The 20,915-nt window shown below is 43.8% G+C and overlaps 2 protein-coding genes across 5 annotated transcripts; one reads left to right on the forward strand and one right to left on the reverse strand.

Annotated features, from left to right (window-relative positions):
* Nucleotides 1–473: 473 nt before the first annotated feature.
* On the reverse strand, nt 474–20,601 carry LOC120684434 (2-alkenal reductase (NADP(+)-dependent)-like). Of its 3 annotated transcripts, none has more exons than XM_039966295.1 (4): nt 20,359–20,601; nt 20,229–20,255; nt 2,596–2,746; nt 474–1,102 (listed from the first exon to the last, which is right to left on the reverse strand). In XM_039966295.1, exons 1-4 carry the CDS (start codon nt 20,599–20,601, stop codon nt 474–476), a joined length of 1,050 nt encoding a protein of 349 aa, XP_039822229.1. The 3 variants fall into 3 exon arrangements, with proteins under 3 accessions (XP_039822229.1, XP_039822230.1, XP_039822228.1); XM_039966296.1 differs by lacking the exon at nt 20,229–20,255 and adding an exon at nt 10,811–10,833 and having other exon boundaries at nt 20,355–20,601; XM_039966294.1 differs by lacking the exon at nt 20,229–20,255 and having other exon boundaries at nt 2,596–2,782.
* Nucleotides 1,193–1,859, forward strand: LOC120684435 (putative uncharacterized protein DDB_G0290521). Of its 2 annotated transcripts, none has more exons than XM_039966297.1 (2): nt 1,193–1,684; nt 1,794–1,859. In XM_039966297.1, the coding sequence occupies exons 1-2, from the start codon at nt 1,278–1,280 to the stop codon at nt 1,795–1,797; spliced, it is 411 nt and encodes a 136-aa protein (XP_039822231.1). In that variant the 5' UTR covers nt 1,193–1,277; the 3' UTR covers nt 1,798–1,859. The 2 variants fall into 2 exon arrangements, 1 of the variants encoding a protein (XP_039822231.1); XR_005679297.1 differs by having other exon boundaries at nt 1,475–1,690.
* Nucleotides 20,602–20,915: the final 314 nt, after the last annotated feature.

Here is a 20,915-nt window from a genome sequence, read left to right on the forward strand (position 1 = left end):
GTGAAATCTTTTAAGCTTTGACGGTGGATAGTAAAAAAATTAAAGATTGACAACATAAGAGTGATATTAGTTTATTCGTAATGAAACCAACTATCATAGCATGTAATATTTTCTATTTAAAAGAAATTATGTATGGAGAAATTATTGGTCAAACATGAAAATGTTTGACTTTGAAAAGTTAGAAAGTTGTTATATTTTGGGATGGAGGTAGTAGTTAGTAACAAACACACCCAGCTAATAATTAGTTAGATAATCTTAGCTAGTTAATATAAAATATAGCTAGCTATGCTACCTAACCATATTATTCGAGAAGGATCCAAACAGGATATTAACTATAGCTAAGCTAGCTAATCATTAGTTGAGAAAGATCCAAACAGGAGCATAGAGTAAGGGAGAAGTTGCACTTCGTATTTATTCCTTGTACTTGTACACATAGCAGCAACACACAAAAGCTAAAAGACACATTCATCAACTCACTCCCTTATAAGCGCCACCAACTGTTTCCCAACATTTTTCCCGGAAAACAACCCGATTAGAGCCGTCGGCGCGCTCTCGATCCCCTCAACGACGTCCTGCACGACGACGACCTTCCCCTCCTTGATGTACCCGGCCATCTCCTCCTCGAACCTCGAGTACATGTGGAAGTAGCCAGTAACGTTGAACCCTTCCACCCGGAGAGCCTTGGGGATGATGCGATACATGTTGCGCAGGCCGTATTGCTCCTCCAGGTTGTACTGCGAGATCATCCCGCAGACGACCACCCTGCCGCCCCAGCGCATGTTCAGGAGCCCGGCGTCCAGCGTCGCGCCGCCCATGTTGTCGACGTAGATGTCGATGCCGTCCGGGAGGCAGCGCTTGAGCGCGGCGGCGAGGTCGGTCTCCGACTTGTAGTTGAACGTGTCGTCGAAGCCGAACTTGGTCTTCAGAAGATCGACCTTCTCGTCGGAGCCGGCGCTGCCGACCACGTAGCAGCCGGCGATCTTGGCGAGCTGGCCGGCGACCTGCCCGACGGCGCCCGACGCGGAGGATACGAACACGAAGTCGCCTTTCTTCGGCCTCCCGACCTCCATAAACGACGCGTATGCAGTGAACCCTGTCAGGCCTGCCATTGCCTATAGTCAGTGACTGGCAGTGACACAAGGATTAGGAATTCGGGAGCAATGGAGTAGTATGATCAGGGGCGGCCCAGGGGTATGCGCCTGTATGCCTAGGCATACCCAAGATTTAGACAAAAATACCAATGTGTATTCATATATGTATACCATCCAATACAACTTATGGGCTCAATTGAACAAAGCCCAGCTGCCCAGCAAGAAGCCCAAGAATGGGAATCGATCACTGCCTCTAGCTCTCGCTCGTCTCGCTGCGAACTGCGCCCCGTCCGTTCCCCCTCGCTCCAGTCTGTGCCGCCGTCCTCGCAGTCCTGCCCCAGCGCGCCTCCTCATCCGTCCTCCAGCCCTCCACCTATCCAGCGTTCGGCAACCTCCCCAACTCCGGCAGGGGCAGCCGGGCAGGCCCCTCGCCTGTCGCCGCGACGCCGCCCCGGCACCTGGCGCCCCAACAACAGCGAGAAGGAGCCAACGCCCCTGGCGGCTTCCTGCTCCACCCTCGGCCTGCAGCCTGCAGGACTGAGTCCCTGCACCCAGGTGCACCCTCGGCCCTTCAATTCAAGCAAGCCAGCAAGGTAAAGGTAAGAGGAACACCCTAGATCCACATCGATTCACTTATCAGTGTAATATTCAAGATTTCCTTTTCTAATTCTTTTGATTGTGTTCTTAATTTTTGTAATGTAGATGAAGAAGAAGAGTAGATTTGGAAGCACTTGAGCATGATCCTAGGAAGCGGATTCCCATCTCAAGGTATGATGTCAATGACCGAGATAGTGTTAGAAGGAGATATATTGAGTTAGGGCCATGTCAACCAAAAAATCATGATTTTAAATACAGAGATATAGGTGGCCATCCACGTCGCTTTTGCCCAGTTTGGTTTAAGGAGAATAAATGGCTCGAGTATAGTGTAGAAAAAGATGTAGCCTTTTGCTTTGTTTGCTATTTGTTCAAGGATAAAATACAATGCCCTGGTGGAGATACATTTGTGAATGGTGGATGGAGGAACTAGCACCTAAAATCAAGATTGAAAAAACACATTGGTGCTGTCACTAGTGCTCATGCTGAAGCTCAAGAAAAATATGATAGGTTCACTACACCTAGAACATCAATTCGGGAGTCTATTGCTTCTAACACCACCCAGTACAAAGCTTTATATATACTCCGTTTGACATAGACACTCAAGTGCTTGAGATTTTTGTTGCGCCATGGCTTGGCATTTAGAGGGCATGATGAAAGTGAAGATTCACTGAACAAAGAAAATTTTCCTGAGCTTTTAAATTGGCTTGCAAGAAATTTTGATGAGGTTGACAAGATAGTTTTAAAGAATGCTCCACAAAATTGTAAGATAACATGCCATGAAATACAACATGAGCTCATCAAGTGTTGTGCCCAAGAACTACTAAGCTAGTCATTGAAGAACTTGGCATACCCACCCGTAAATTTCTAGCTCCGCCACTGAGTATGATGTTGTGATCAGCTCCCTCACCAAGAACACCCGTGTAATAGGAGAGTGGCAGCTCCGTGTGGTTGATCTTGAATAGGGATTCCGACTTGGAGACGAGGGTGTACTCCTCCCATCCACTCATCCCCCAGACGAGGTCGCCGGCCTTGAACTCCGGGTGCGTCGAGTCGATCACCTTGCCAGTTGGAAATTGAGGTGGCCCTAATACCCACTAAGTTGAGGATCTATACCTATAACACACCAACTCACTCCAGAGTCGGTCAGCTTCTAGTTACTTAGTGTACCGGGTCCTTTTGACGACAGAGCCGCCTTTTGCTTCCGGGTGGCAGAGCCTACCAACAGAAGAAGCTGGCTTCCGGGAGACAGAGGCTTCCTACGATGAAGCTCAGACCCTTTGTGATCCCGGGTGGCAGAGCCAACCTAAAATAGATCACAACTTATACACTAAGTACTTAAGAACTGGGAGACCAACACTTACAAGAACAACTCTTTATTATTGCAACACAACAATACTACACAAGAGTATACAATACTCTCCTCTTTTAGTGGCTAGCCTAGCACTCACCCTTCTCTTCTAGCACTAGCACCTCTCATGTACCATGCTCATGGATGAATGGCATGGCAAGGGAGGGAGTCTCTATTTATAGGGTTACAAGGCCATTGGATTATTGACATGTGGTAAAATCATAGCCCTTGATCTAAATTCTACACTCTTCCATGAAAATATCTAGTCCTAGAAATTTCTTTGATTTATTTTATTTAGATATTCTAGAGAACCCCATGGAAAATATCTTATCCTTGAATTGTGGACAAGACAGTAGAAGTTTGACTTGCTTCCTTCAACACTCCCCCTCAAGGCAAACTTCTTTCTAGAGATGTCTTGCAGACCATGCCTAGTGCCTCTCGAAACTTCTCGAACTTTGCTTTGTGAAGGCCCTTGGTGAGGATATCCGCAATCTGATCTTCTGTCTTAGTAGGCACCATCTCAATTTTCCCTTCAAGTACCCTTTCTCTTATGTAGTGATAATGAACTTCTATGTGCTTGGTCCTTGCATGGAATACCGGATTTTCCGCCAATCGAATAGAAGATAGATTATCACAGAAAATCCTTACTTGGCATTCTGCCGGCTGGTAAAGATCCTCCATTAACTACTTGAGCCAGGTGCTTTCTTGTGCTCCCATTGCCGCCGATCGATACTCTGCTTCAGTACTAGACAATGCCATAGTTGGTTGTCTCTTACTGCACCATGATATAGCTCCAGATCTAAGACTGAAGAAGTATTCTGTAGTTGATCGCCGTGTGCAACTATCCCCAGCATAGTCGGCATCGCAATATCCCATAACCTGGCAGTCTATTGTCTTCTTATACATAATACCAAAGTTGATGGTGCCCTTGACATACCTGAGGATACACTTGACTGCATCAAGATGAGGCTTCTTTGGTTTGCTCATGTATCAACTAACTACTCCAACTGGATAGGAAATATCTGGCCGGGTTAGCGTAAGGTAGATTAGACTCCCGACCAGCTGTCGATACATAGTCATGTCCTTCAAGTCATTTCCTTCATCTTCCTGTAGCCTCACATTGGGATCCATAGGAGTAGATATAGGTTTGCAGTCAAGCATTCCATATCTTTGTAGGAGATCCTTGACATATTTCTGTTGTCCCAAAAATAGCCCTTCCTTTGTGCGCTCCATCTCAACTCCGAGGAAATGTTTCAACTCTCCAAGCTCCTTCATTTGAAAGCGGACTGAGAGATTTTCTCTTGTCCTTTGTATTTCCTTAGAGTAATCTCCCGTGATAATCAAGTCATCAACATAGACTAGGACTATTGCTAGTCTTCCTTCCTTCGCCTTCACAAATAAGCTAGAGTCTGATGGAGTGACTTTGAAACCACTCTGTACGAGAAACTCACCGATCTTCCCGTACCATGCTCGTTGAGCTTGCTTTAAGCCATAAAGTGCCTTCTTTAGTTTGCATACATAGTCAGGGTGGATCTTGCTCTCGAAGCCTCTAGGTTGCTCCATATAGATATCCTTATCAAGCTCATCATGTAGGAATGCATTCTTGACATCCATCTGCCACAAGCTCCAAGACTTGCAAGCAGCCAATGCTAGCAAGACTCGAATAGTTGTGATTTTTGCCACCGGGCTAAATGTTTCTTCATAGTCTAGCCCATACTGTTGAGAGAAACCCCGAGCCACAAGTCGAGCCTTATACCTTTCAACTGAGCCATCTGGACAAGTCTTTATTTTGTAAACCCATTTGCAAGATATAGGTTTTACTTCATTTGGTCTTGGCACTAAATCCCATGTTTGATTATCATTTAGTGTCTTAATTTCTTCCACCATCGCCTTACGCCACTGAGGACCTTTTGATGCTTCTTCATATGAAGATGGCTCAACTAGTATAGGCTCATCAACAAAGGCAACATTTGCATACCTTGGATTAGGTTTGATCTTTCTTGTTGTCCTCCGTAGTTCTTGAATAGGCTCCTCAAGCTCCATTTGTGGCAATTGAGGGTCTTCTGGTGTCATATGATGTACACCGGTCTTCCATGGGCTCTTGGCTTTCACTGATGAACCCTCTTTATTTTCACTTGGAGTTTGTGCCTCCTCCTCGTCTTCTATGATTTCTTCTGGAACCTCTTCCAATCCTTTAGAATCAGGTAACTCAAGCTTTTCAGATGACCGCCAAACAGAAGCTTCATCAAACACCACATTTCTTGAGGTGTGACACTTTCCTGTGGTTGGATCGCAGCATCTCCAACCTTTTCGTGCATCATCATATCCGACAAAGATGCACCAAATTGCCTTCTTTTCAAACTTGTTCCTTAGATGATCAGGCACAAACACGTAGCAGACACAACCAAACACTTTGAGATGGCTTACCACTGGCTTCAGCTTCCATAGCAACTCATGGGGAGATTTGAATCCCAGCTTTGGTTGAGGTAGCCTATTAATGATATAGGCTGCCGTCCTCATACACTCAGCCCAAAATCTTCCAGGCACATTCTTGGCATGGAGCATACTTCGGCAAGTTTCAGCAAGGTGACGATTCTTGCGCTCTGCTACTCCATTCTGTTGTGGAGTATTTGGGCATGTCAATTGCCTTCTTATCTTGTGCTCCTTGAGATAGATAGTGAACTCATTTGACAGATATTCCCTTCTATTATCAGTGCAGAGGCATAGAATTTTCGTGTTGAGTTCACCTTCTATTTTCTCCTTAAACTCCTTAAACTTTGTCAAAGTTTCAGACTTCTCTTTCATAAAGTAAACCCAGACGTACCTTGAGAAGTCATCAATAAACGTCACCATGTATCTCATTCCTCCAATAGATATTTGCTTGACTGGGCCAAAGACATCTGAGTGTATGAGCTCCAAAGGTGCCTTCGATCGATGCTCTGACTCTTTGTATGGCAATTGATGAGCCTTGCAATACTGACAACCGGCACACACTATGTCTGTCCGGATGTCTATTTGAGGAAGCCCTTTCACCACTTTTTTCTGCATCAACTCCTTCAATTTATTATAGTCAACATGTCCAAGACGCGCATGCCACAGATCACCGGTCTCATTTCTTCGAGTCTTGTCCACATAAGCAGATTCAGCTGAGAGGACATAGACCGATTGTCTCCTCCTTCCTTCCATGATGGGTATGCTAATCACCTTTAATTTTTTGAAAATCGCCACACCTTCTGGCCCAAAGAGCACATATTTTCCTTCTGACTGACAGCAGATTTTTCTTTAAACCAGGAACATGATAAACCTTCTCAAGTTGGAGTTGCTGAGGACCATACCTTGGAATGAGCGCCTTCCCAACATGAGAGATAGATAATCTCGAGTTGTCTGCCATCAACACTACTCTTCTTCCCTTGTAGTCGGTCATATCTTCCAACTTCTTGTCATCATTGGTCATGTGATTAGAGCACCCAGAGTCAATGATCCAGTCCTCCTTATAATTAACTACCGGATCAGTTATTGCTGCAAAAGTAGGTGCCTCCATGCCTCCTCCAACTCATCTTCTTCAATTTCTTGAGAAAACCCAGCTTCAACATCCCACTCTTCTTCGCTGATGTATGCTTCCTCCTTCTCTTGTGTGGTAGTTGCCATATTCCCTTCAAAGCGCCTCACATTTCCTTCAAAGCGCCTCACATTCCCTTCAAAGCGCCTCCTTGGCAATCGACATTCTCGAGCAAAATGACCTTGCTTACCGCAATTGTAGCATCCATCATTATTTCTTCTGGGCTGTTGTTGCTGCTGGTCTTCTCGTCCATGGGCTCCCCCTGAAGAACCACTTCTTTCCTTTGGGTGATGCTTGCCACCATCTGACTACCTTGGATTCGGCTTCCATTGACTCCGAGGTGGACCCTTCTTCTTACTTATGAAGAGCGCCTCCTCCTGCTCCTTTATAGTAATGGTGCCCATCTTCTTGGCTAACTCCTCCTGATTAGCCAACAAATTTTCTAGCTCCACCAATGAAGGTTGAGTAGGCCACCCTCTTATTGCGGCTATAAACCCATGATATTCGGGTCTAAGGCCATTGATGATAATTCTCCTCATACGAGCCTCACCAACCTTCTCATCTGGTGCAAGTTCGGATATCTCTCGACAAATAGATTTTACTTTTGTGAAATACTGATCAATAATCAGAGTGTCTTGAGAGATACCTGATAACTCCTTCTCTAAGAGTTGGAGGCGTGCTTCATTCTTCTTGGAGAATAATTTTTCCAGAGTCTCCCAAGCTTCCTTCGGGGTCTCTGCATCCCTTATGTGCTCTAGTAGATCCTCTTCAATGGTTGTTTTTAGCACAAACATAGCCTTTCCAGTCTTGATGCGCCATTTCTGCAAAGCTTCAGCTCCATCCTTATTTCCAGAACTATCACCACTCTCCTTTGGTGGAGGCACAGTTTCGGTTCCTGCAACAACCTCCCATAGGTCCTGATCTTGTAGGTAGGACTCCATGCAGGTCTTCCAATAGCCATAGTTATGACTATTGAGCTTCTTGATCCCACTGCTTGCGCCAGCAAGATCTGCCATGGTGAATGATGCCCAGCGTCAAGTAAGCTTCTTGGTCCCAGACCAATTAGCTTCACAGTCCATGACTGTGCTCCGGCAGAGTCTCCTCTTAACGCCTTGATGTAGCACCGAACACAGCAAGCACCCTGTGCTTACTGAAGCCTCCTTTGGATGGTCCCAGGCCGCACAGCTCTGATACCAATTGTTGGAAATTGAGGTGGCCCTAATACCCACTAAGTTGAGGATCTACCCCTATAACACATCAACTCACTCCAGAGTCGGTCAGCTTCTAGTTACTTAGTGTACCGAGTCCTTTTGACGACAGAGCCGCCTTTTGCTTCCGGGTGACAGAGCCTACCAACAGATGAAGCTGGCTTCCGGGAGGCAGAGCCTTCCTACGATGAAGCCCAGACCCTTTGTGATCCCGGGTGGCAGAGCCAACCTACGATAGATCACAACTTATACACTAAGTACTTAGGAACTGGGAGACCAACACTTACAAGAACAACTCTTTATTATTGCAACACAGCAATACTACACAAGAGTATACAACACTCTCCTCTTTTAGTGGCTAGCCTAGCATTCACCCTTCTCTTTTAGCACTAGCACCTCTCATCTACCATCACTGCTAGAAAATCTCTCATTAGTACCGGTCGGGAACCCCCGGTTTGTACCGGTTTCCCGACCGGTACCACTCCTCCGGTACTAAGTGCACGCGCACTTAGTACCGGTCATCTGGCCCGGTACTAAACGGCCTGTTTAGTACCGGTTGGTATTACCAACCGGTATTAAACTGCTCGGCCATACCAACCGGTACTAAACTGCTGGCCACGCCAGCAGGTAGGCCGAGCAGTTTAATACCGGTTGGTAATACCAACCGGTACTAAATGATTTTTTTTCTTTTTATTGCTTTATATTTGTTCTCTTTTCCTTTCAATTTCAATTAATTAGTATTAGTAGTCGTACTCACAGCGGTTTGTGTGTTCGTACTCGTACTCGTATCTAGAATTCGTATTTGTATATGGAGCAAAGCAAATAAAAAAATTATATACGTACACGGATAAAAGAAATTATACACATACATGGATAAAAGACAATAATATTTACAAGTATGAATTCTCATAAGTTTTTTCCGACAAATTCTTCCATAATTCTAATCATCTGCATCGTCATCGGCACTGGCATCCTTCTTGCGGCGTTTGTTGAGTTTATCCGCTTGAGCCACACTTATCATTGGATTGGAATAAAATTCACCATTTGGATTTATCAACTCATCCAACAGGAATCCACAGAGTGCTTCTTGAATTGCCCTGATTCTTTCCAGTTCGATGAGGTTCTCTTTCATTCTCCAAATCTGTCAACAACAAATAAACACCAATAGTTTAATTTAGTGCCTGCATGGAATTAAATACAAGAAATTGTTACTAATGTTATATGTACTTCGAAGTTTTCTTGTGTCACCCTCTTGGTTTCTCTACAAAAAAAGTGCATGTGCTCACATACGTAGTATCCGCAGAGGTTGGTTCCTTGGTTCTGTCTCAAACACTATATACATGTTATGAAATATTCATGCTGTTTGAATAAATGAAAGTAGATATGCGATATTTGTACCGGCTTGTCATAGTTGAATTCAGGCTCAGTCGGTGTTAACGCGACTCCTAATTGTGTTTTGAGGAACCGAGACCATGCCCTTTGCATGAGGTCTACGAGATTTTGATATAATTCTGGTGGCTTCCTCAAGGAGTCCCACACAGTAACTCGGGACCGATCGATTTCGATCACAAGTAGGATCCAGTGGAAACTGTTGATACAAGAAATGTTAGATATATACACTTATTGGCTAGTTGAAGTGACTCAAAAAGTGAAAGGACTCACTTGAAGTTGTACGGCAACAGAATGAATGTGCGATTGTGCTACCCTCTCAAGGACATGACTAAATTATTCTCGGTCCGATTAGGAAATTGGCGTACACACTCCTCATGTATAACATTCGGATCTATGAAGCCAACGTTGTAAATCCCGCTCTTCCGGCATTCTTCCATTTTCATCCTGCACGGTTACAAATAAAAGGAGGGAATGAGAAATCTAAACGACTTAGTAGAGCTAGAGTATACAATTGACAGAAAACACTTACATAGACCATACACTGACGAGGGACTTGTCTAGGGCGTCTTGATTGAATAGATACAAAAAATGGTCAAAATCAATCCAAATGTCATCCATTCCCCGATAAAAATGGTGTGTTTAATTTGAGCAGCTAGCATTATATACCCCTCTGCACATACTTTCAAGTACCACTGATGTAACTCACACATTCTTGTTGGTAGGTTGTCAATCAACTCTGGCCACATCAGAGATTCCCCCAGTACAAATGGCTTTCTTCCTGCCCCTTGGTGAAGCGGGATTTTTTCCTGACCTAGGAGCTGAGCTTTTGTGAGGTTCATTTCGTTGACAAACTCAGCAGTAGCTTCATCCTCTTTTGAAAGCACTACTAGAGGAGTTTCGCTTTGTTTGGGTTGTTCGCTGAGCTGGGGGACTTGGTTGTACCTCCGATTACTCTTCTTCTCCCATGATTTTGTAATTGAGTGGTCGTAGTCCAACATCAGTGGAGGCTTTGGTTGGCACATCATGGATAGATAGAATTTCTTTGCTGCTGGATCCACTGGTTCCTTTGGCGGAGACTTCTTTGGCTTCAACTGCTTGCGCACGTCTTCTTGCACCCAAGCAGTCAATTCCTTTGGAGTCATTTCATAACCTAACTTCTCTGGCACTGGCTTCTCTTTCTTCTTTCGTGCTTGGTCTTCTTATATCTTGGAGGTGGCGGTGGTGGCACCCAAGCAGATTTCTTCTTCTTTGCGGGGCGAGGAGATGGCGGAGGCGGACTAACACTAGGCTCCCCGGAAGCGGCCGGTGACGGCGATGGACTAACACTGGGGTCCTGGGCTGCGGGAGGTGACGGTGGATCCACACTGGGCCTCAGAGACCCTTGAGTAGCTGGCGGTGGCCTCGGAGACGGGCTAGGATCCCTTTCTGCAATTTTTATATACTGTTTTTTCCAACAGATCCAAGTGTGGAGGGCCTGTCCTAGTTCCTCTTCTCCATCGCCTCCAGGGATCTCGAGGTCGAGGTCTTCCCATCCTTTCTCGACACGGTCAACCATGACTCTAGCATATCCTTCTGGAATCGTCATGCCATGGATTGTCCCGCCTTGAACAGGGACTTCAGCAACCCCGTGAGTGACTACTTTCAGTTTTTTCCTTAGCAGAAATAGAAGCTCACAGGGGGTCCTCACGGTGATGTCGTCCATGGGGTAATGTTCCGCAACCCTTTCCTCTTGATCTGCGGCTGGGTGTTCCGTTGAAGCGACGCTGCTACGACGCTGCGAGTCGACGGGGCTAGTCTCCAGCTGAGCCATTGATCTGGCTTCTGGTGGCTGCTGTTGGCTTGCTGTAAGTGCACCTTCGATCGAAGCAACCCGATCTTCTAGGGCACGCACCTTCTCTACTACTTCAGCCTTTCTTCTCTGTCGGCTTCGATACGTCTCTATGTCGCCACTGAAGCCATGCTTCCATGGAACTACGTCCATGCCTCGCACACGTTCGGTGTGTTCCGGTGTACCTAGAGCATACATCAGCTCGTCTTTCTCTCTGTCTGACTTGAAGCTGCATTCGGACACGGCCTTTAGTGCCACATCGAGCCTGTCGGCCGCTTCCCTTATGGCATCGCTAGTGACGAACGACCCATCTTCCATATTCAATGAGCCTCCATGAGCGTAGAAGTAATGTTTTGCTCGCAACGGCCAGTTGAAAGTCGCCGGTACTGATTCCTCTGGCAACAAGATCATCTTCCATCTTCTGCCATTTCGGAATCGCCGACGCATATCCTCCTTGCCCAAGATGATGGAAGTGCTTCTTTTTGCGCACATTCTCCTTGGCTTGGGCTGTCTTCTTCTCGCTATCCTCGGACGACTTGTACTGCACGAATGCCTCCCAATAAGGATGTTGATTCTTGAAGTTTTTCTCGAAGTCCGGCGTGAGTCCCTTTTTAACATAATCTTTGTTCAAATTTTTCTTGAACGTCTAAAAAGCAATAGCCATCTTCTTCACGACCCAATCCTTAAACAACTGTTCTTTGTCCTCCGGAAAGGTGAAGTGCCTTTTGACATCTGCCCATAACATTTCCTTCTCGGTCTCGGGAACGATGTCAGCATCGATATCTGTGGCTTTACTTTTCTTCCATAGCTTGAAGCTAATGGGAATGTGGTCCCTGACATAACACCCACATTGATTCACCACCGTCGTCTTCACACCCTTCGGAGACTTTGGTTAATCGTTAGGATTCAATGAAGTGATAATAGTGTGCTCCTCCATGATTTTATTCGACACTTTCCGTTTTGGTTTCCTAGTCGATCCGGATGCCTAAAAAATATGTATTTAGTACGCACTATACTTACATACAGAATTAATGCGTATGTTTATATATATATAAGCACGAATTGTATATACCTCTGCGCTATCATCTTGCACAGTCGTTTGTTCAGTCTGGTTATCATCGCCATCGCCAGTATCGTTAAGGTATTGGCTGCCATCGTCCCCGGCAGCATCCTCTTCGTTGTGGTGCGTGCCTCGTCGTCATCACGGTGAAAGGGTTCCATTTCGTTTCCTATGTGAATCAACATATGTTTGATATGCAATTTTGTACTAATTAATTGACAATGTATAAAAAATTTACAAGTGCACCTTCAATAAAGCCGTACAACGCATACAAGATCAAAATTTCTAAAATTTACATCATATACATTTTATATAAAATGTGCCCTGGAATTTTATAAAATGTGCCCTGAATTTTCTAAGATTTTCAACTATTTTTCTACTATTTTCACCAATTTCTAAGATTTTCTACTATTTTCTACTAATTTCACAAATTTACATCATATACATGTCATAAAATACACAATTCAACAATACCAAATAAAACAATAAATGTTAAGCCCGTAAAGACATGAAGTTTTCTACAATATACAAGATTTTTGTACAATATCCGTAATTACTACAAGATATAAAGACATAATTCTCTACAATATACCTATGCAATAATTTTCTATTTTCTATAATTTTGCTACAACCATAATACTATTTTCAACTATTTTCAGCTATTTTCATAATCTATACATTTTCCATAATTTTCATATATATATTCAGCTATTTTCATAATTTCCATAATTTTTTCTGTAAAAATAATGCTGACGTCAGCCCCCAAGAGGGCTGACGCCAGCATCCTGCTGCCGGTGGGCACGGGAGCGGCGAGGAGGAGGCGCTCGGAAGCGTGGAGCGGCGGCAGGCGCAAAGGAGGGTGGTTGGGTCGTGCGGCCGCGGCGGAATGACGGCGAGGAGGACGACGGCGCGTGGAGGGGGCGGCGGCGCGGACGATCGACGACGGGCCGGGAGGAGGCGGCGGCGGCGCACGGGGGCGGCGGCACGGGCGAGGCGTCCTAGTTCGAGTGTCGCAGAGGGATGGCGCGGGCCGGAGCGGCGGCGTAGAGGGAGGAAGCGGCCCGGAGCGGCGGCGCACGGGGGCGGCGGTGCGACGGGCGGGACGGTGCGGCAGGCACGGACGACGACGACGAGCGGGCGGCGCCGAGGAATGGGGGATCGAAAATGGATAAGTCCCTGATCCCCCCTTTATTGCAGACAGGTTTGTACCGGGCTGTGTCTTCGCCTGGTACTAATCTGCCGACTGCGCAGTTTAGTACCGGCTGGTGCCACGGCCCGGTACTAAACTGCCCAGTTTAGTACCGGGCCGTGGCACGGGCAGTTTAGTACCGGGCCGTGGCACCAGCCGGTACTAAACGTCCCCAACAGGCGGGAAAATTCGGGGAGGCAGTTTAGTACCGGCTGCAACCTTGGCCCGGTAATAAACTCCCAAAATGATTTTCCAGTTTTGTAATTGTTTTGTAATTCGTTTTATGTTTTATGTGCAATAAAATTCAATAAATGATTAAAAATAGATATATGTACTATTTTCACCATGCAAAATTACATTATTATTATTAAACATACGTTAATCTTAATAAGTATTAGTCTTTGCACTAAATTCAAAGTATTGACACTAAATTTCAAATTTCAAATTCAATAAAAGCCTAGAAAATAGATAAATTTACTATTTAAGCACTTAATTTATCATATTAAGTTCAAAATTTTTAACATTAGTGTGTCAAATGTGTTTTAGTGTCTAAAGTATTATAAAAATGCATATATTTATTATTTAAACACTTAATTAATCATATTGAGTTCAGAATATGTTATATTAGTGTGTCAAATGTGTTTTAATGTCTAAAGTATTATACAAAAGCATATATTTATTATTTAAGCACTTAATTAATCGTATTGAGTTCAAAATTTGTTATATTAGTGTGTCAAATGTGTTTTAGTGTCTAAAGTATTATACAAAAGCATATATTTATTATTTAAGCACTTAATTAATCGTATTGAGTTCAAAATTTGTTATATCAGTGTGTCAAATGTGTTTTAGTGTCTAAAGTATTATACAAAAGCATATATTTATAATTTAAGCATTTAATTTATCGTATTGAGATCAAAATTTGTAGGTTTACGCTCTGAACTCATTATATTGAGTTCAAAATAAGTTTCAAATATATTACATCAATCACTTGGTTCCTTGAACATGAAAGTATAACATAATGATTACACATCAATATTTAATGGAACGTTGAGAACTTTTCTTTTTACGAATGTCCCTTGATCATGATCAAGGCGTAAGTAAGGAGCGTCCTCTTTGGACAATAGGATGCTATGGTCAACATCGATAGAGAATGGAGGATGGTCGTCAAACTGATCAAAGTCTTCTGACTTGTCCGAAATGTCTTCAACTCCAACGATTTTTCTTTTTCCTGGAAGAACTATGTGGTGTTTTGGCTCATCGTCGGACTTGCCTTGATTTTTCTTAAGTTTGCTTGCCATGTCCTTCACATAGAAAACCTGCGTCACATCCTTGGCGAGAATGAATGGTTCGTCTTTATATCCAATCTTTTTGAAGTCCACTATTGTCATTCCATAAAGGTCTATCGTTACACCGCCATCTGCTCGGTTCACCCATTGGCATCGAAACAAAGGAATCTTCAAGGGGCCATAGTCAAGCTCCCATATTTCCTGTATGACACCAAAGTAGCTGTCCTTATTTCCATCATGGCCTATTGCATCAATATGCACACCACTATTTTGGTTCCTGCTCTTTTCATCTTGGGCTCTTGTGTAAAACGTATATCCGTTGATCTCGTATCCTTGGTATTGCATGATTGTGGCCGATGGTCCCCTAGCAAGCCATTGTAGTTGTACATCAATCGTGCTGTCACCTATGAGTTTTCTTCTCAGCCAAACCGCAAAGCTATCTATGTGATGACGTGTAATCCATGCCTCAGACTTCCCTATGTTTTCATATCGGACAATATTGATGTGCTCATCCATATATGGGGCCACGAGGGATGAATTCTGTAGAACGGCAAAATTTGCTTAGCGGATTTCACTTTCAGGGATGTGCATATTAGATTTCTTACCTAGTGTGCCCTTTCCTTCTAATCGCCCATCATAGCGTGACATGGGGACCCCAATTAGACTAAGTTCATCAATGAAATCAACACAAAACTCAATGACCTCCTCTATTCCATAGCCCTTGGCGATACATCCTTCTGGCCGAGAACGATTCCGAATGTACTTCCTTAAGACTGCCATGTATCTCTCGAAAGGGAACATAATGTGTAGGAATACAGGGCCTAAAATGTTTATCTCTTTCACAATATGAACTAGGAGGTGGGTCATAATATTAAAGAACGAAGGTGGAAAGACAATCTCAAAACTGACAAGACATTGGACCACATCATTCTGTAGCCTTGTGAGCTTATTTGGATCGATTGCCTTCTGCGAAATTTCATTAAGAAAGGCACATAGCTTCACCACTGCTAATCTTACATTTTCTGGTAGAATACCCCTCAACGCGACTGGAAGCAATTGGGTCATCAAAACGTGGCAATCATGAGACTTTAGGTTTGTGAACTTTTTCTCTTTCATATTAATTCTTCCCTGCATATTCGAGGAGTAACCGGACGGTACCTTCATACTGTTCAAGCAATCAAACATGCTTTTCTTTTCCTCTTTGCTGAGAGTGTAGCTAGCAGGACGTAAGTAGTGCTGTCCATTTTCTCTCTTCTCAGGACGTAGGTCTTCTCGTTGTTTTGTTTCTTTCAAATCACGTCTTGCTTCTAGTGTATCTTTTGACTGCCCATACGTATCAAGGAAATCTAGCAGGTTCACGCAAAGATTCTTCATCAAGTGCATCACATCGATTGCGTTGCGGACCTCTAGGACTTCCCAATATGGGAGCTCCCATAGTATGGACTTCGTCTTCCACATTAGGGCACGGCCGTTTTCATCATTCAGAATTTGTTGGCTTCCACGGCCCTTTCCAAACACGACATGGACATCCTTCACCATCGAGAAAACACGCTTCCCGTTTCGATTCCCCTTTAAAATGTTTTCCTTTTCTTTTTAAGGGGTAGTTGAGTGGAAGGAATCGACGATGACCCATGTACACGACCTTCCTACAATTTTTTAGATACAAGCTGTCGGTTTCTTCTAGACAATGAGTGCATGCCTGGTATCCCTTATTCGACTGTCTGGACAGATTGCTAAGTGTAGGCTAATCATTGATGGTAATAAAAAGCAATGCTCGCAGGTCAAAATTCTCCTGTTTGTACTCGTCCCAAACACGTACACCTTCCTCCTTCCACAGCAGCAAAAGTTCATCAACCAATGGTGTTAGGTACACGTCAATATCATTGCCCAGTTGTTTTGGGCCTTAGATAAGCACCGACATCATCATGTACTTCCACTTCATGCATAGCCAAGAAGGAAGATTGAACATACAGAGGGTCACAGGCCATGAACTGTGACTGCTGCCCCACTCGCCGAATGGATTCATTCCGTCCGTACTTGAACCGAACCTTATGTTCCTTGGGTCGTTATCAAAATCTGGAAAATCTCTATCCACGTTTCTCCACTGGGACCCATCCGCAAGGTGTCTCAGCATCTGATCTTGCTTACGCTCTTCTTTGTGCCACCGCATCAATTTAGCATTGAATTTATTTCTGAAAAAACACTTCAAACGTGGTATTACTGGGAAGTACCACATCACCTTAGCGGGAACTTTTTTCTTGACGGGCTCCCCGTCGACCTCACCAGGATCATTTTGCCTGATCTTGTACCGTTTTGCATCACAGACAGGACAAGCATCCAGTTTCTCATATTCTTCGCCTCGATAGAGAATACAATCGTTAGGACATGCATGAATTTTCTGTACCTCCAATCCAAGAGGGCAAACAACCTTCTTTGCTTCGTATGTTGTAGAGGGCAGTTCATTTCCCTCTAGGAAGCATGTTCTTTACGATTCCAAGTAGCTCCTCAAATCCCTTATCGGTGACACCATTAGCTGCCTTCCACTGCAGCATTTCAAGTGTGGTACCCAACTTTTTAAGCCCCTGCTTGCAATCTGGATACAATAATTTTTTGTGATCCTCCAACATCTTCTCAAACTTTTTTGACTCCTTTAAAGTTTCACAGTCTCTCTTTGTGAATCCACTAGAACCTGACCTAATTCATCAGGTGGTTGGTCTTCTTCTGCATTTTCTCCAGGCTCGTCCATTTCTTCAGCATCGTCCATAGGTTCATCTTCAAAGGCTCCTGCTTCATATAGATGAGCCCAGTCTGCAATATTATGATCATCATCTTCTTCACCATCTTGCATCACAACTCCAGGTTCACCGTGCTTGGTCCAAAGATTATAGTTATCTATGAAACCCTTTTCATAAATGTGGGCGTGTAGAGTGCTCCTCTTAGAGTATTCCTTATTATTTTGGCAAACTCGGCACAGACAACACATAAAACCTTTCGATGACTTGTGGGCCTCCGCCACATCGAGAAAAGACTTTAGACCATTAATCCACGCCATGGTGCACCGGTCGCTGTACATCCATTGTCGGTCCATCGATCTACAATTTTGAATTAAGTAACAATATTATTTTACTTGTATTCATATCATTTAAATTGGCACATAACATAATGAAATACAAAATCGTCCATTTTTGCGAATTTAATATTGACATACAAAATTAATAGAAGTCCAAATTAATAAATACATGTTGCAAAGGCTTTGTTTCAGGGTCACTTCCTCTAAAACCCTCGAGGATTTCATTATTGGGACCAAGACCGTACTCCTTCATTGCGTCCTCATATATACCGCACCGCATCATGGATATCGATTCTAGCCCCAAATATCAGAGTTTTCACCGAAGGATCAAGATTAACGACATATTCATGATCCGAAACATACATTTTTTAATCTTCTCGATGGTTTCCATATGAGCCCCAATAAATACATCATTAGAGTGCCAAAATAATGCAACTAAATGTATAATAAATACCAAACGATGCATTCCACAACACATACATAGATTCCACAACACATACACATTTTATTCCACGACACATACATTACACAACGATCACCCCCACCGGTGCCACTCCCTCCAGCTGCTGAAGCCATATTTTACTGGAAAACACTATTATTTTTACAACATTATAAATTATTACAATTACAATAAAATCTGAATAAATTAATTAAAATAAATCACATTAATTTGCAAATTGATTGAAAAAACTCTTACAATTACAATGTAAATATGTACATCATTATATCCTCATATTCGAATTGCACAGGCACTTACAATGAAGTCTGAAATGTAATGAAATTAAAGTTGCTATTGAGGTATTAATCATCATTGTGTGCCGTGCTATGTCACAACTCTCTCTATGCCCTTATTCTTCGTCGGTCTTGACCTCACCCTATCTACATAATGAAGGGTCTACAAAGAGCTGTGACAGAGCAGGCACACTGTGACTAATGCCCCAATAGCAACACTACTTCGTTTACATTTCATACTTGCTGGTAAGTGTCTATGAAATACAATGCAAAATCACATTAATTCTCAATCAAAAAACCTGAATAAATTAATTGAGAGAAATCTCTAATTAATTGAAATAAATCTCTATAACTCCTAATTATTTTGACACCCTTCAGTGCCAGGAGAACACTCTTTTCAATATCCAGAAACCATCTAGAAGAAAAAAAACTTTATTTCGGAAAATGTATATGTTGGTAACCTCGACCCTGCGGTGATGACAATGCCTTTCGGGGGGACACGGTGCGGTACTAGGATGTCACCAATCGGCCAGTCGCACCACCAACATTTCCTGTTAATAGGAACACAGCACTTGGCACAGGCAGCGTGCTAGTTGATATGCTCACAGTGCAACAACGGCCACGCTGACTGCGTCAAATGCTGTCTTCGTATTAATCAGAAGTGCTGGTGATGCGACCAACCAATTCACGACGTCCATATAGGTAGTGTCATCACTATTGGATGGAGATTAACGACGTATACTTATTTCGAAATAAAGATTTTTTTAGCTTATAGATAGTTTCAATGTGAGCCTGAATAAATACATCACTAGAGTGTCAAAATAATCAATTCATAATAAAAAATCTATTATAATTCTTTCATTAGTTCATTATAAAAAAAATAACTATCCACATTATGGTTATATCTACTACAATCACATGCTCATCTGAATCTAAAAATAAAAAATATGCTACGGTCATTTGTAATATATAGAAAATGATTGAACAATATGTCTATAAATTTTTCATATTCAACCTAGTCAATAAACCTACTCCCACATTCAAGTCATCGGTTCTATATATCTCAAATCATTGCATAAATCAAAGAAATCATACTCATCCTCACTATTTCTAAAAGTCACAAATTTCTCTAACTAGTAACTATAGAAAATAAAACGAAGAATAAAGACTATCAATGAAGAGATGATGAAGTTGCAAACCTTTGGCGTACTTGGATAACTAGAACACTCACTAAAACTAGAACAAATGGCGGCAACTCTCTAAGGGAAGAACAACCCGCGAGCTCGAGCTTCTCTGGTGAAATGGCACTGGCTCGGGCTCGGGGAGGAAGAAGGGTGCCAATTTATAGTGGGCGCATTAGTACCGGCTGGTGGCTCCAGCTGGTACTAACGTGCCATATTTAGTACCATATTTAGTACCCTATAAACTGTCTCTAGCTGTCGGTGGCGGATGTCAGAGGCTGTCGGTGGCAGACTTTAGTACCGGCTGGAGCCATCAGACGGTACGAATAGGCTCCCAGGGCCACTGTTCCTTTGACCCGGTACTAAATTTGCACGTTAGTACCGGCCAAAGCCGTGACCGGTACTAACGGCCGCAGATGAATGTGTGTTTTTCCAGCAGTGCATGCTCATGAATGAATGGCATGGCAAGGGAGGGAGTCTCTATTTATAGGGTTACAAGGCCATTGGATTATTGACATGTGGTAAAATCATAGCCCTTGATCTAAATTCTACACTCTTCTATGAAAATATCTAGTCCTAGAAATTTCTTTGATTTATTTTATTTAGATATTCTAGAGAACTCCATGAAAAATATCTTATCCTTGAATTGTGGACAAGAGTGTAGAAGTTTGACTTGCTTCCTTCAACATTGCCCACTCCGAAATTCACCAATGTCTGATACGAATCAATCAATCACACAAAGACGTGTTTATGTCTGATTCTGAAGTTCCAATCACGTTTAACAAAGATGCATCGTGGATGAATCTTGGAAGCGTACCTCTCCGACGACAAAGTCTGGTGCCGTCTCGGCGGCGCCGCCATCGTCGTGCTTGCTCATGCGGCCGCGCATCCAGGGGTCGCACGACAGGTAGAGGTTCTGGACCAGCACGGCCGGCGACCCTGCCGGCACTCGCAGGCGGACAGTGTCGACGACGACCTCCATGTCCTCCTCCATGGGGAACCCGGTCACGTGCCTCTTCAGCACCACCCTCTTGTTCGTCGCCACTGCGTTCCCGGCCATTATTCCCTCTGCCACCAGTTGTTGTTTGTGAGCACTGATGAGCTCTGTTTGACAGTGAGTGTTGTTCGAGCATGGACCCTCCTGCTGGTACGGTTTTATTGACGGGGTTCAGGTGTAATCTGGTGCAGGTATCATCATGCCATGTCAGTCACGTAGGTATCCAGCAGGTGGGGAGCGTCCTAAGGTGGGCCTCCGTGGAGCGGAGCGCGTCAGGCGCGTGCGCACGACCACCAGCAGCAACTCCAGCGAGCGATGGCTGAGGGCATTTCCAACGGGCCGTTGCGAGCCGTCCGTAGTAAATTTTGTAAAAAGCA

The sequence above is a fragment of the Panicum virgatum genome, chromosome 8N (genome assembly GCF_016808335.1).
Source record: "Panicum virgatum strain AP13 chromosome 8N, P.virgatum_v5, whole genome shotgun sequence".
NCBI classification, from domain to species: Eukaryota; Viridiplantae; Streptophyta; class Magnoliopsida; order Poales; family Poaceae; genus Panicum; species Panicum virgatum.